Raw genomic sequence first — 18,266 nt, forward strand, 5'->3', positions numbered from 1 at the left:
CTTAGAGGACTTCTGAGAGTGGTTATTCTTGAACCGCTCTCCAAGATTGACTTCTGAAAGCGGTTCAGTTTGAACCGCTCTCTTAGAGGGACATTAGAGAGCAGTTCCTAATGAACCGCTCTCTTAGATGGAATTCTGAGAGTGGTTCAAACTGAACCGCTCTCTAATGTGTCTACTTGTTCATGTTTCGCTGAGTGAATGGCGAAATTACTTTCAACTTTCGCCCTTCATTTGGCGAAACTTGTTTTATAATATTAAAATAATAAATTTCACCGGCCGTTTTGGCGATGCGCCAAGAAAATTATTTGAAAAATACACTATTTTGATAAATTGTTTTTTATTTTACAATATTTAAATAAAAAAGCCGTTAGAATTTAGTCCTTATTATTTTTAAATTGTTTGAAATTAATTTCTATTATCAATTAGATAACCAAATTCAACTTAATACCCAAGTGTCAATATTTGCAAAAATAATAAGGTCCTCCACCGCAGTAGTTGTCGTTTCGGAACCAAAACGACCCCGCAAAATGGCAAAATGCTGTGCAGGAAAAGCTCCAAATATGGCGTTTGTTCGGGAGGATCGGTGCCAGTGAACCTCAACGTCTACGATCTAATACCCATCAATAGTCACGCTGGTGAGAGCGCGGACCACCATGAGGGGCTGGGCGACGAGGACGGGGTTGCCGTTTACGAAAACAACATTGTGGTTTTTCAATGCGGAGGGAAGCTTCTGGAATGCTCTTTCTTCTTCTGATGCTGCTGCTGAATGTTCTTCCGCCATACATAAAGAAATGTGAAGACAAAAGATATTAATAAATGAGGGAAAAGAAAGGGACACCCTTAGTACCAAAGTTTAAGGATGTTTGAACACTGTCTTCCACTTGCTTCGGCAACTTTTTCATGCTATTTTGAGTCAAATGTCCCAAATTCATTAAAGATTGAAGAATAAATGAGATGGAAGGTTTTAGAAGGAACCTTGGAATCGAAGAGATGAGAAGAGTTCTTGCGCATTGCGAGCTAAGAAAATGAAGGGAAGGAAGTTATGTCAGTAAAATAATAAAAACTGTTTGGATTAATTGAAAAAATAATATAAATATTATTTTGAAATATTTTTACAAATAGTAATTTTCTAAAATAAAATATTAAAATAATGGTCACATTACAGGAATAAGCTAGTCTTTCATTATTTAACACATCATTTAAGAATTAATTTTAAAATGTAAAGGATTAAATTTTCACAATTTTTTTAAAAAAACTAATTCTAAAAGATACTTCTTTTATAAAAAACAAAAATACAACTAAGCCTTTAAATTCTTTTATTCATAATTTGTTAATGGTAAAGTATCATTTGATCAAGGATTTTGTTCAAAAGAAACGGGTGTTCCTCGAAGTCAGAATAACTCATGAAAAAGATTTCACTTCTCCCATCCTCAATATTCTTTTGACGAGAAGAAAACCATAGAAATCCAATGCTAACATGCCTCTCATATCATATCACAAGCCATCTAAGTTGGATGGCAAGTCCCTGTCCCTTTCGTTAACTAGCATGCCTCGATGGTCATGGAGTCATGATCAAAACAGATCTATTCATGCTCCACCAAATGCTCAAGTACCAAATAAGCACCCTGTATGCAAATGAAAAACTTACTGAACATCACTTCTTAGTTGTTAAGCAATCGTCTATGGTATATTAAGCACCGGTAGCATGTGACTTATGCAACTGAGGATTAGTTGGTTAAATCCTTTGTCAATATATTCTCTGTCCTACACAACAGGCACTCTTGGTTCTAACTTGCAGTCGAAAGTCCAAACTTGCATCACCCTGCAGGGTCGGGAAACCGAATGTCATATTCCATTAAATACTCAGAACACATATGAGCTGATTTCGAATACCCATTCACTCGATAGCCCCTGGACAATACCCCATTTATGGAAGTATTTCGCACAACACCCATCTTCAGCATTTCTGCATGCAGCATCATTCCATCAAGTATATGCTTGGATTGAAAATGTGCCTGCAACATGGTAACATAAACTAGCATGTCTGGTTTGAAACCATTGCTCCTCATTTCTGCAAAAAACTTAGTGGCCTTGAAGATCTGTCCATCTTTACATAAACCTTGAATTAAAATGGCAAACATCACGCTGTTTGGAGAACAAAAGCTGCTGTTGTTAACTTTACCTCCAGACCAACCAGCTCCAGTTTTCTCCAAAAACAGTTTGATTGCATCATATTTCCTTCCATCTTTCAAAAGACCATCAATTAAACAACTAACTGTAAACACATTTGGTGTTAGTCCAGCATCCAGCATCTCCTTGTGCAACCTGAAAGCCTCTTTGATTTTCCCAACTTTGCAGTGCCCATCAATCAGAGCAGTGTAAGTTACCACATCAGGCACAAGACCTTTGATTACCATTTCTGTATACAAGCCCATCGCAGCTTTGGTGTTCCCTTTCTTGCAAAACCCGTCAATTAATGTAGAAAAGGTGATAACATCAGGTTCAATTTTCCGTTCAGTCATTCGAGAACACACCTCAATAGCCTTATCCATATCCCCACTTTTACAGAATCCATCAATCATCACATTGTATGTCACAGAATTGGCAAGGATCCCAACATTGTCCATTTTCTCCATTAAATCCTCAGCTTCTTCCACTCTATCTTCATCACATAGACCCTTAATGAGTATATTGTACGTGAAAACATCTGATAAGATTTCACACCTTTCCATTTCTACTTGCAAATGCATTGCTTCAGGCAAGTTCCCCACCTTACAGTATCCATCAATCAAAGAATTATAAGCATATATATTAGGAGCAACACCAAACTTAGCCATGTAAGCAAAACAGTTTCTCGCAGCCGTCAAATCTCCCATCTTGCAAAGAACATCTATCAAAGTAGCAAAAATCACAACATCAGGGTGCAAGCCATGCTTTAGCAAATCGCAATACAAATAAAAAACTCGTTTAACATCACCCATCTTGCAATACCCATCCATGAGGGTCTTATAAGTGTACAGATTGGGTGCCACCACTCTAGATTCCCTCATTAGTCCAAACACACGCTCTGCTTCTTCCATTTGACCCTCATTGCAAAAGCCACGAATCAGAATAGTGTAAACCACAACCGTGGGTTCAATACCCCTCTTAAACATTTCATCGAACATCTTGCGTGCGTTGCTAACATCACCTTGGTTGCACGAACAGTGCATCAAAATGCCATAGGTGATAGCGGTGGGGGAAAACCCGCGCGACACCATGTCACCATACACCTGCCACACGGAATCAAACCTCCGCGTTTTGACCAACGCATGAAGAAGCGCATTGCAAGGCTGTAACGGAGGCAAAGAAACTAAGTTTTTGTAGAACCACAGGGCTTCCTCGGCGAGACCAAGTTGGGAGAACGCGAGTATGAGAACCCCAAACGCGCGGGGCGTGAGTTGGGCGCGTGTGAGAGCGTGGAAGAGGGAAGAACAGGTAGTGCGTGAGTTTTGGAGGCATTGTTTGGTGAGAGAGGTGGCTTGTGCGAAGGTGTTGGAAGATGTGAGGATGTGGATGATGGCGTTAGTATGGGAAGAAGGGGTGGATGTGGAGAGTGATAAAGGGTTGTTGAGAGTGACAGTGATGGGGATGCTTCTCCGACGAACAAGCTTAAACATTGCATTTGCACAAATGAATGTAACTGAACTTTACAGATGCATACATAACTTGGTTATGTTGCTTCGCCACCCCAATCTACCTGTTGCTTGAGAGTGCAAGAGCCACTATATACCGTTGCCAGATTGTGTGATCATGTAATTTATTACTCAATATTTTAAAATTTCTCTGTTAGTTTTCCTTTTGACGTTAAAATTGAAATTGCGCTATTGAATGAACATTTGGAACTTTGATTAACTCAATTTGTCCAACTTTAATTCGTAACTTATATTCCAAAAATTTAAATTTTAAATATCATAATGTATAAATATACATTTTTACTTGTCGTATTTCCATAGTTCCTGTTTTCAAGTACTTTCCTCTTTCTTCTATTGTTTTCTCTTTTTCTTATGCAATTTTTTTTACTTATTTTACGTATATTTTTCTTTCTCTTGTTTTTTCGTATTTTTCTCTTTTAACTTTATTTTTATATTAATTATTAATACCATTTTTTTATATTCTTATTTTTTTTTATTTTACATTAATTATTAATAACAGTTATTTTTTTCTATTCTTCTTTTTTTTATTCTTTTTTTATATTTTTTCTTTCTTTTCTTTTTTTACATTGGTACATATTGAGTATGTTTAAGTTATTATATCATATTCTTTTTTTACATTTTTTTCTTTCTTTTCTTTTTTTACATTGGTACATATTGAGTATGTTTAAGTTATTATATCATATTATTATTCTACAAAGTACAAGAGAAAAATAAAAGAAAAATTAGTGCTAAATATAAAAGTTATTATAATAGTCAGAGCAACTTTAGATCCAAAATTTGTAATTTATAACTCACAATTTATATAAATTTATAATTTTTTAAGCAGTTGAATGAATTAAAATTGTTTGATAAAACTAATTATTTGTATTAAATAACTAAAAAAATATGTAAATTTATATTGATATAAAATTAGATTGATCGAGGGGAGAGAGAGTTAAAATTTTGAACTTTTGTATAATTTATCAAAAAATAAAAATAAAGTAAAATTATTAACAGCTATAAATTGAAAATTATGTTAATATTTTTTTTTAATAATTAGCTTTTCAATCTTTTAAATTTTCTGTATTTACACTTGTTAAACAATTTTACTAGTTTATTTTAAAAGAAATTAAATTAGCAACAAACTCGTGTTATTAAACTCAATCTTAATCTTCAATATAATTTTCAAAAATTTGATACTTATAAAAAAAAACTATTATATTTTTTTCATCTTTTATTTTACTTCTTTCAACAACTTCACAACTATTTTTTGTATTTCAAAAAATTATCTTAAATTACATAGTTTTTCTTCATCTATGTATACAAAATTTTAATACAAATAAGATATTTGGTTTTACAAGATTTAATTTTTGTTAAAAATATATTAAAATAAAAATATTCTTAAGTATAAAATTTCTATTTCAAAATTAAGTTTACAGTAAAACTTATTATAACATTTATAATATATAATAAAAAATTCTTTCACTTCTAAAACATAGTTTAAAACACATTTATTTAACAAAAATTAATTTAACATACTTTTAAGTAACTAAATCATCTTAATCCGGTAAACAGAAGTTGAAAAAATCTTTATACTGAATCCATATCCAAACACGACAATTATACGTTATAGTTGGAGCATGTTTAGCTATTAATTATTTTAAAATGATTATTAAAAAATTCTTTTAAAAGAATTACAAAAATATATGTTTTATTTAAAATCAATTAAATAAAGTTATAAAAAAAGTTTGCACCAAATAGATAATTATAAATTTGTTAATACTTAAATATTATAATTTTTAATTACAATAATGTCATAATTTAAGCTATTCATATTAATAATTGCACAGATTATAAAATCTTTGAATATCTGATTATATTAATTTATTTATTTTAAAGTAAAAAAATGTTATCAAACATATAAAATTGACATAACATTAATATTATTGCAATACCGAAGGTTGTATAATGCCATTAGTTTGTAATGCAAAACTCATTCAAGTGTGCAGATTGTATCATAAGATCTAGGACAATGCTAGAAAAGCGGATGACACTCTAGTGAGCACCATAGGAAATTTTTCGGTGATCATCTTTTAAGATATATTGGTTAAAGTGGTTGTTCACACACATTGAAAGTCTTTACAAAAAGATTGGGAAAGCACCTTAACTATTCTAAAACAAAATTAGCAAGATTTTGTTCAATACACATAACTCTCTAAGAAGATGAAGTTTGTAGCTACAAGACCACTTATAAGGATCCTACACTCAATTATACTATATATTGTAGTGCATATGAAGAGTGCCAAAGGCACCATCACAAAGTTAGTCATATTTTACATTTTTCATCTTATGACATGTATTCAGATAAGTTTTTGATATGTTCTTCTTCATTACTTTCTCTTCTGTTTTGACAAGAAATAGAAGATTATTTATAGAATGTTGTTCCCAAAATGCATAATCATCATATAAAGTAATAGGACATGAATAAGTGGTAGTTGGAATAAAGTTTATAGTCACCAACATTAAACGAATAGATATTCATGTGTTGAAACCCATAGTAAATAAAGAAGGCATTCCCAAATGAATGTTTAACCCATTGTTATTGTCTTGATGACAAAGAATATAAGCAACCAATTAGAGTTGTTTTGACTCGTTAGCAACGATCAATTGCGATATCGACACCATCTGCACCTCAACAACATCTCAATCAAAACCCTCATAGAAATAACCAAAAATCACCCAAACTTCTCCCAAAAGGAAAACATCTTCTTCCTCCATACCTTCAATAACCAAAAAAAAAAAAAAAACCCAAATTTAAATTTCTTATCTTAAAAGCACTTGCACATATTAGTTCCATTATTGTAAAAGATCTTGACAATATTAGGATCATAGAAGAAATGAGAGATAGTGCTTTCAAGGCTAATATTGAAATGACTTATTGGCCTTTTCAAATATTTGTTGAGACTCGTTGTAACATCTTTATTTTTGCTAAACAATTAATTTATTAATATAGTTCTAAGTTAAAGTATAGTTCTTGATTTTTTTGGAAAAAAATTGTGATAGAATTAACATGAGATACTTTAGATAAAATTGTTAGGTATATTTTTTAGAAATATTTGGTAATTTTTAAATTTCAAAAAGTGTCAATTTGTATTGGTTAAAATTGTTGTATAAAGCTAAAAATAACATTTTATTTCAATAATAATAATAATAATAAAATTATAAAAAAATTATATTTTATTTATAAATATTATTTGGAATACAAAAATAATTTTTTTTGTAATTAATGAGCATTTTTGGATTTTCTAGTTAATTTTAAGTAAATTAGTTATATGCTCAAGTAGAAATTGTGTAAAATTCTTAGACACCAACTAAAGAATCAATAGTGTCAAAAATTATTTTATAATTATTTTTAATATATTTCATGATTATTTTTAAATTTTGAGATTTTATCTAATTGTTTCAATTAATTACAAAAAAATTAGTGAAAATTCTAATATTATATTATTATTTTTGCTATTTAAGATAAGGATTAGTCTCTAAAGCTTCCCGCTTCTTTCCTTCACTTCTGTAAGTCCATTTTCTTTCTCCCAAGAAACTTTGATCATCTTTGGTCTTAATCCCTTAAATTTCCAAGTAAGTTCATTAAAAAATTTTAATATTCCACCTATTTTTATCATTTTGAACACTTTGAACTGATTAATTTTTTATTTTTTTCCCTCTTTTTGGATGCTGGAACAGTGGCATGAGGGTGAAATTTTATCCAAAATTTTTGTTTCTAAATTATGTTTTTATTTGCTTAATCCTTTTATGTTTTATCATAAATAATTTTGGTACTTTTTGTTTTGTTAAAAATGCATTTGAGGGTTCAAAACCCTTGGTCTAGAGGTGTTGTCCCAAGAATGTTATGAGGGAAAAATAATTATTTTTAATCACCTTTAGGCTTATAGTATTCCATTTACATCATAAAAAACAATTATAAGACTCGTAAGCTATTTTTGTGAAGATTAGAAAATGATAGTTTCAACTCACTAGTAGAGGATTGGGTGATTAATGCCTCTTAACATTGATCATAATTATGTGTAATTATTTGGTTAGGATCGTGATTTGAGAAGTGGTGAAAAGAAGACGTTGATGAGAAAAATTGGTATACATTTCAAGGTAAGAAAGGATATATCTATTTTCAAGAGTGTTGTAGAAAAACATTGGGAGATAGAGTGTTTTATTCCTTGCTATGTGTGTGTAAATTATTTGAAGAAATTTATAATTATTTCCATACTTAGTGTACAATTGTTTGATATTATTTTTTGAGATTAAGTTTATGTGTGATGATGCTTCTATGATAATTGTTTGTTAAATTCAGTATAAATAATTGATTGCCTAAAATAATTGAGGAATGAACTATCATTCATGTGGAGTGAGCATATAGAAGGTATGTTGAAAGTTGAAAAGAATTGGAGAATTGTGAAGTAAAGATGTTTTAAAAAAAAAGGGAGGGAAGGAAATTTGAGATAAAATTTGATGGGTTTTGAAAAAGTGTTTTAGAAATTGATAAATGGAATTGTGGTTAATTTTCTTCTTAAGAAAATGATTTTTTTAAAAAATATTCTTTAATTTCAAGTGGTTTGATCAAAATTTATTTAATAGTTTTTATATATTTAAAGTATACCTATATACATATTTAAATAATTTAAAGTATTATAATTTGTTTTAAAGTATTATTTTAAATGAGTATTTTGAAATGTAGTGATAATTGAAAAAAAGTATTTGAGAGCCATTGAAATAGCTGAAAAGTTGTGAAATGTGGTGATGGTGAGTCTATGCTTAAAATTAGAAGTGTATTGGAATTTTTTGGCTGTTTTGCAGAAAGAAGAAAATTTAGAAATATCTGAATTATAGAAGAAACTCTGTCGGATTGTCAGTGAAATTTCGAAACATATGTTATTGATTAAAAAGAAATGTTTAATACCTAATTAAAAAACTAAAATTAGGTTCATGCATCATAAGCATGTAATGATGATGGTGTTGGATGGGAAGTATACCAAATCTAGGGAAGACTCCAGGTTAGTCTTGGGGATAGTCGGGTGTGATTGAGCTGGGCAAAGGTCAGGGCTCGCAACCCTGTGCTGTCGATTCTCACTGCAAAACTGGACTAGCCTGACAGAACCCGATATATTCTCAGAATCAGTTGAATTATACCTTTGAAACTATCTGATGAGATAGTTATGACTAAGAATGGTTGGTGGCAGTGAACTCCATATCCTTCCAGAAAGAAAGAGAAAAAAACTGGTTTGGGCTCACATGCATGTGTCAGTATAGCAATTAACTAGGTAATGCACAGAATCATACATGGCATGTACATTGTGTGTTGAGTTGTTTGTTATTTGCTATAATGATTGTAAATATCTTGACATGTTTTCTACCATAGTTTGGTTGAAATGAGTTTGTCTCACCCTTTTAGTTGCTATATGTGTTGTATGTGAATATGTTTAGTAGGTGAGGACACAAATGGCCCGACCACCGTACTAGTTCAGTGTCACGGTCAGATATGATCTTGAAGGAAGATGGGCGCACGATTGGGAGCAATAACAGTTCACCCACACTGGTACTATTACCTTTTTGTTAGATAGAAATGGGTCAGGCCTACGGGCATACCCCATCCCCATCAGGGTACCTATGAGACTCACTTTTCCATTTCCTCTTGGAGTATAGTTTAGGAGACCCTATGTCCCACCTCTTGTCCCTGTATTATCGCCTCCAATATTACCTCTGAATTTTCTTAGATCTTTAGGGCATTATGTACTGCCTGTAGTACGACCCAATGTAACAAACATACCTCTACCTAGACACATCTCTATCTCATCCACTTCCATTTCGACTTCCTCTAGTTCTTCTGACTCTCTGAATTTCTCTCATTGCTCAAACACCCCTACTGCTAGTGGAAGGAAGAGGACTGCTTCTCATGCCAGACTTCCTCCTAGTCTTGCCTCCTCTAAGTAGGAACCTAGTAGGAAATGAGAGTAGGCTAGGGATGAGTAAAGAATAGCCTGTACATATATGTAGGTATAATTACTAGTGACTGAGAGAAGAGTGGGTCTAAATCCTTAATCGTTAACTTTTGGAGGAAATGGTATTTTTGATGATCATGGTTCTAGGGGAAAAGCCTGTAAGGTCATTTTTTGGTTGTTGTTTCTGATATAGTGACCCCACTTTATTTTGTATGTAATTTAGTTATGTGTATATGTTTATATGACTGGATGACTGTATATTTTGACAGATGATATGTATATATGTATTTGGATAACTGGTGCAGATGATGTATTTAGTTTCTATTTATGTGAATAGACGTAAACTCATACATGTGGCTTTCTTACTGCTTGGATTATTTTAATATTATATTTATATTGATGGCATAACAAGTAGTAAGAGTGTCACACTTGTGACCTACAAACCACTATAAAGATCCAAGGACATCCCTTGTTGTTGAGAAAAAAAGACTTTGTAATAAGAAGCAAAAAGAGAAACATATCCATGAGTCGCATAAAATTAAATTTGTAATAAAACATCGTAGGAAAAAGTCTCAAGACACATTAGAGTTGAGATTAAAATTTAAACAAGTGTCATCTTTAAATACATCAATGTGAGTAGACTCTATTATCATCACACAGTCCTCAACTCCTTTATATCTTAAGAGAATTTACTATTTTTTCAAAGACTTTAGTATCAGGACACTGATGAACAAGGATAATTTTACTTCTTATCTCCCCTGATAGGTGTCTCAAATCAATGAATGGGCAAGTGCACCCATTGTTACAATAGTATCACTAAAAAGGAGTACCAAGTGTCGTATCCACAAGGACTATTAATTAAGATTTTCAAACCATAATTACTCAGTTGTTAAAGAATACAAACAAAGAAATTATGATGATTATTTCACTAAGACAAAAAATAGCAAATAAAAAGAAAATAAATTTCAAGAATTAAAATTTAAAAAATGAGACTAAGTATATTCAGATTAATCAAGCGAGTACCTAAATTATAAATCCTCCTAAGTATCTAAACAACTAGATTACTCCCTCAATTACTTAATTTTAATCTCTTAGAGCTACGGGAATTCCTAAAATAAGCCAATACCTTTCTCAAGGATAATAGCTCATAACCCTTAGTTGATTAATTTGAATATCTTCCTTAATTAACGCCCCTTAGGTTGCATTAAATTTGATTTGTAAATTTCACAATTAGGGTTGTTCCTAATACACATTTAGAAACACGGTTATATACTTGACCGTGTATATCTCTGCTTCAAATATTTTGCTTAATTTATGTGATCCAAGAAGTACACGTGTAGATACATAGGTGTGTACTTGCTAGTTTTGTAGAACTTCAAAGGAGGTTGACATTGCTTCTCTTTTTAATCAATTGTCATTTTAAAAACTCTCATTCCTTGTTCATTCTTCTTGAAACATTAATAAACAATCTGATAAATAACGAATTCTCATAATGGCTAGTTTAAAATCTCAATCATTGCTCATGAAATGCATTAGAGGATTAAGCATAAAAAACATTTACTAATAGTTAAAAGATTCTTCACTAGATTTTGTTTGAGGAAGCCAAATTCAAAGTTGATGTTGTCAACTCAAGTGTATAAATTGGTATGCTAACTTTCACAGTTAGTCACTTATATTGGATGGCAAGTTGTGAATCACTAAGAAAAAACTATACATTTATGATAAAATAAAATCTACAACATAACAACCTTCAATGACATCTACAAAAAAATTGCAACATATAATTAATCAAATAATTATAAGCTAAATAAATTAAATAGTATAAATTATTTATCTACTGTTGCACTCTAATGTTTTTCAAGTCATCAGTTATCTCTTATTGAGTAATTATTACAGAGCTTTCAATCAATTTAATACCAACATACAACTTAAGCATTATCATTGATGATTGTTGCTTAAAAGTATTTATCATGAAATTCACACCTTCATTGTCACATATTTAAAAAAAAATCACAAAATATAAATCTATTAGTCACACTTGAAACAATTTAATTTTTTGAAAGTTCTAATTTTTTAAAAAAAATTATTTTCAAGTTCATCATAACTATCACATTTTATTGGTATTAGTTTTCTTTTATCACCTTCAAACGTTAATTTGACTAATTTTTAAAGACTATTAATTAAAATTCAAAAGTGATTAAACTACTAAAATAAATCAATTAACCAAATATAATAATAGTTTATAATCTTAACCAAAAAAAAGCAATATATCAACAATAATAAGCATTATAAAACAAAATAAAAATCACAAAAAATAAAATGGTCAAACAATTTTATATTCGTTTGAAAAAAATTAAAGCACATAACAAGTTCATAACCATTCTGAAAAATTAATGCACACTCCTTTATATAGTAAAAATTTTAAGTTTTCTTTTTTGTAATATTAAAATGTGTTACATGTAGAGATTTAACACATGACAATATATGATGTGTAAAGATTGTTAAAATGATGCAAAAACACTAAATGTTGTTACATGTCACTATCTTGTGTGTGACACATTTTTAAAAATTACTTAACGATGTGACATATATTATTCCTTGACTATGTGACACATTTTCAAATTACTCAACACTCTAAAGTGTTAAACATCTCATCCTTAAAATGTATTTTTCTTTTACGTTTTGCAAAAAAAAATTATTGCTTATATATATTTTAATTAGTAATTTATTTGTTAACTATGTTCTTCAAAAAAAAATTATTTCGTGACTTCCTCCCAAGAAACAAAACATTAATATCTTTGAAGGAAGAAACAAATATTTTTTTCAACATATTGAATTTGTTCTTTTGAAAAAAGAAACTTATAATGGTATGACACGTGTAAAATATTTTTGTTGTATAAGACTTGAAAACTAGCATAAGCATCAGCCACCAAAAAATATTTACATATTTTTCATTATTTAAAAATAACATTTATTTTAAAATGTATCAAACAATTTATAAATAATTTTAATAAAATATAATAAGTGTCTATTTAGTATTAATGACAAAATATATTAGATAATTTACTAAAAAAAATTATTTACTAACAATTTGTCATCTTGTTAATAGTTGTTGCTTTTATTTAGAAATAGAAATAAGTTAAGTTAGGCTAGACTTTGTATAAATAAATTTGACCTATTTAATAATTTTGAAGCTTAAATCAAACCTATTATTTGTTATAGGCCTTTTATTAAGCTTAACTTGACCTTTTTAAAAGTTTGTTTTAGCTTATTAGTTTTTTTAACTTTGTAATGAGACTTTTAATAGGTTATTAAACTTTTTTTTATAAATAAGCTATTAAACTATCTAAATAGGTATGCCTTTATAAAAGTCATAAAATTTATATCTAAATAAGTTATAAAAAATAGCTCAACACTTTGAACATGTATAAAAAAATTAAATATTTTTAATTCATCAAAATACATAATCTAGACCGTACAAATGCAAATCAACATTATTGTTACAAAACAGATCAAACAATAGTAACACAAAAAACTCTAACAATCAAGACTCTATCTTTTAGAAGATATGTAGTAGTAGGGACACTTTTCAATTCCAACAAAAAAATTAGGGTTTATAATTTAAGATTTTATTTATTTTAAATTTTAATTTATTTAATATAATATTATATTTAATTTTAATATAAAATTATTTAATATATTATTAATAATTTTATGAATTTTAAATAGATTAATTTAATAAACCTAATAGACTTTTTTTTAAGTTTAAACATGTCCTATTTAATTAATTAAACCTCTTAAAAAGTTTATTACTTAAATAAGTAAAATCGGATTAAACCTTAAAAACAAATTTCCATCGCTATTTTTATTTAATAAAATTAAATCACATGATATTTAAGTTTATATCAATAATAAAATATATTATATAACAATACGAGATACTGATATTATATTTCAATTTCCTATACTAATAATTATGTTATAATAGATTTATGGTATTTATAACAATAATCAAATTTTTGTCACAGAGAATTTTTATGAACGAATATTTTCAATTTGATATAATAATGATATAATAACTTTCAATTTGATCAACTTTTAATGTAAAGCAATGTTTCTTGTCATGTTACATTAAATATAATATTACAAAAGAAAATAATAGTATTATACAATGCTCGGGAATATATTATGTTTAGAACATATTCTTATTAATGTGTCCAGAAAGACTCTGTTGGAAGAGATGGAATATACTTCAGTTGAGAGATATCGCTATTCATTAGAAAAACTAAATAAATAAATAAATTTGACATTTATTTTTATTGGAACATTTTATTTAAAAACAACATATTTATCTATTTTTTATGTTAAAATATTTTTTTTGAAAAAATAATCTTCCAGAATTAAGAAAGATACTCAATCCAACTTAGTTGTTAAATATCATAAAGTCGCTAAATAATTTTTTTAAAATTATTTTCATGGGTCTTGTTACTCTCTGCTAGTGGAGTTCTACTTGACTTAATAGAAGTGCCTACATAGTATGTTAACTAGCAAAGATGACACTTCACAATTTTCATTGTATAAAATATCTTTCCTGCAATGAATCCCAAAAAACTTCTTTTATATTTATACCAATAATATTTGTAGTTGATATTTATATTTTTTACTGATAAAAAATTTCTTTCCTACTCTCTCAATAGGGCTATATATGTAACAAGAAGGTTATTAAATACACAAGAAATGCAGTATATGTTGTTACTGTAACTTAGAGTATGTTTAATTTCTATTTTAAAAACAGTTTTATGTTTTAAAAATATAATATAATATAAGTTTATATTATATTATATTATTTTTTAAAAAAATTATTTTTAAAATAAAAATTAAACACGTTATTAGTTTTTTCTTCTATCTGGCATATACACATTTAATATTTGAGCTCTGAGAGAAAAAGGGGAGTACTGCTCCAACCTTATAATTTGGACCATCAATATGGAATATAGGAATTAAGATAAAGGAAACAACAGGGCAACTTCTGTTTTGTAACTATGAGGTATTTTAATTATGAGGTATTTTATGTTGATGCATAAGTATGGAAACAGGTCAGGCTTGACAGGGGCCTGCAGCTTAACTTAGTTTAAATTTGACTTTTTTAATAAACAAATAAGGTTTAAGTTTTTTTTAAAGCCTATTTATGTAAACAAGTAAGGTCTAAACTGTTTTCAAAGCATGTTAAGCCTGACAGACGTGTATAATATATATATATATATATATATATACATATATATAATTTAAAAATAAATTTGTCAAAATATATTTAAATATATTTTTAATTTTTTTATATTAAATTAATATATTATTTTATAATTTTTTTATTTATAATTATAATAAATAAAAATTATATTCTATTAAAAATTAAAAATATTTATACACGGTTACACTTTTTAAATAATAAATTTATTTAATAATAAATTATTATATTTGTTACATTTAAATAAGTTAAAAAGTAGTTAAATTTTTAAAGAGGAACAAGACACAATAAAAATTGAATGAAATAAAATTAAAAAATAAAATAATAATATTATATTAATATTTTTTTATATTCTTAATTTTATTATTATTACTATTTAATTATTCTATTAATATATTATGGTTAATTCTTTTTCTTTATAATAAATAAAAATTCTTTAAATATGAATTATATTTTATTCGAAACTAAAATTTTATGAAAAAATGATAGAAAAATAAAATAAAAAATTTCATATACAATATATATATATATATATATATATATATATATATAATAGGACCATATAATAAATAATATAATTTTAAATAAATTATATACAACAATATATACTTTTTGTAACTCAATATGTATTTTATTTTTATTAGTATAAATTTTTTGAGTAAAGTACTTATAAAAAAATTTTACATACCAGATACATAGTACACAACAATACACCTAAATATAAATGTTAAATTTTAAATGATTATTTTTCACAAATTTGACATAAATGTAAATAAATTTTTTAAAAAAATATAATTATTAATATACATTCAAAATTTAATAAGTAATAAATATTTACAAAAAAAGTATAAATAAAAAAATAAATTATTAATTAATTTATTAATTTATAATATATATATATATATATATGTTTTAATGTATTGTATCAATAATATTTTCTATATTATATTACTGTTATAATGTAGTTAATTTTATGTATATTTGTTAATTTAAAATAAAAATTAATAAAATAAATAAAATTAAATATTTTATAATTATTTTTTTAATTTAATAGTAATTATTATTATCATTATATATATTAAGTTTTATTATATATTTTTTGATTAAGATAAAAGTTTAGAAATATAAGTTATTTTAATATAAATATAAATTTTATTAATTCTTACTATGATCATATGTTATTTTTCTGCATCTTTAAATTTTATAATATAAATATTTTTTATCTATAATTTTTACAATGATTATTTATTTACTTTTTTAAATATAATAATTTTTTTAGTTGATTTAACAAATTTTGTGAGTGTTATTTTTTGTTATCAATTTTATATGTTTATTGTGATTTTATTTATTGAATATAAGATGTCTTTACATAAACAAAATATAATTATCATAAAAAAAAATTAAAATCTCTAATGCTTTAATTATAGTTATTAATATACATTTAAAATTTAATAATTTGTAAATATTTACGTAAATAAAAAAAATTAAATTATTAGATAATTTATCAATTTATATTTTATATATAAGTATTTTTTTTAATTTATTGTATCGGTAATATTTTTCTATATTACATTAATGTTATCGTGTTGTTAATTTTACATGTATTTGTTAATTTAAAATTATAAATTAATCAAATAAATAAAATTAAATATTTTATAATTATTTTATTTTTCTTTTAATTTAATAGTTGTTGTTATTATTATCATTTTATATATATATATATATATATATATATATTACATTGAATTTAAATTTATTTAATTTTTAAAATATAATATTTTCTTTCAGCTGATTCAATAAATTGTGTGAATGTTATTTTTTGTGATCAATTTTATGTGTTTACTATGACTTTATTTATTAAATATAAGATGTCTTTAAACAAATAAAATATGATCCTAAAAATTTTTTTTTTTAATGCTTTAATAATTTTTATAAAATCAAGAAAAATAAAAATAAAAATTTATTTAATATGAAACATTTATAATTAGTGCTCAAATAATATTTATAAAATTATATAAAAATTATTATAATTATTTAATAATTATCAATAATACAGATAAAAAGTAAAAAAATAGGTAAACTAATTTGATAATAAAATATTTATACTTCTATTACTATTAAAATATTTTTTTTGTAACAGACCTTATTAACAGGTTTCAGGCCAGGCGAGGCCACCTAAACAAGTTAAGTCAAGTTAAAAATAAAGTCTTTAACAGATAACTGGTCAGACTCAAGTCTAATAATTATATTACAGGTGACTTGTTTAAAGTAAAGTTTGACTTAACCTGACTTGTTTTCATTCTTAGTTGTAACTTTGACCAAATTTTAGAGTCATAACAATTATCAAATATGAATAATTAATATATCATTGATTATTTTTCATTTAATATAATTATACAACTTATTTTATATATAATTATTTTATTATAAATGCTATTAATTTCACTTGTTAAAATTTAACAATTATATAGCTTTCTTTTCTTTTACTTTTTAGATTCAAATACACTTTTAAAATAATTAATTTGATAGTTAGCAGTGAATAATATCAGCACATAAATTTCATATAATTTTATTTTAAAAAATAAAAGATAATTTAACATAAACATAATTTTTAATTTAAAAATATAATAATATCATTTTTAATTTTGACTTAATTATAACTATAAGGAACATCATATAACGGATCATTCTTATGGCCAATTTATATGCCTTTTTTGGAATTGATTCTTGTCACCACTTGAAATAATAGAAGCGTGTGAACGTGCGTAGTTAATCGTGTTAAAGTAATCACGTCTGTTGGAAGCACATCATAATGAAACAAGAACCATTGAGGCACCTAGAGTATAATGTCATAATGAATTTCACAACTATTGATTTGAGATTTTTTTTAAATAAAACAATTTAACATCAATTAACTGTTTAAACAAATACTATATTAATATTATGACTATAAATAAAATAAAATAATTTGTCAATTAAATATATAAAATTTTAATAAAAATATAGCCATATTTTTTATTATGAACTAAACCTAATCCTTTATTATAAAGAAGATAAAAAAAACCTTTTTAAAAATTGATTTATAGGATAAAAATTATAAGAAATCATTTCAAGTAATTAACGTGTTAAAAAATAATTTTATTAAATAAAATAAAATAAAATAATAATTACAGAAGGATTAAAATATTTTATAAATATTTGACTTAATTGTACTTTTGATTCTTTTAATTTAATGTATGTATGCTTTTGATCTTTTAGTTTTAATTGCAAATATTTAATTTTTCTAATTTTTAAATATTTATCTTAAAATTAAAACTTTTATTATAGTGTATACATTTT

General features: G+C 26.2%; 1 protein-coding gene across 1 annotated transcript; it reads right to left on the reverse strand.

The window, feature by feature from the left end:
* Positions 1 to 1,495: 1,495 nt before the first annotated feature.
* LOC113851939 (pentatricopeptide repeat-containing protein At5g61400) lies at positions 1,496 to 3,659 on the reverse strand. Its single transcript, XM_027482216.1, has one exon. The coding sequence runs from the start codon at positions 3,657 to 3,659 to the stop codon at positions 1,818 to 1,820; it is 1,842 nt and encodes a 613-aa protein (XP_027338017.1). The 3' UTR covers positions 1,496 to 1,817.
* Positions 3,660 to 18,266: the final 14,607 nt, after the last annotated feature.

This window comes from Abrus precatorius, unplaced genomic scaffold, assembly GCF_003935025.1.
Source record: "Abrus precatorius isolate BTA unplaced genomic scaffold, Abrus_2018 Scaffold10, whole genome shotgun sequence".
NCBI lineage: Eukaryota > Viridiplantae > Streptophyta > Magnoliopsida > Fabales > Fabaceae > Abrus > Abrus precatorius.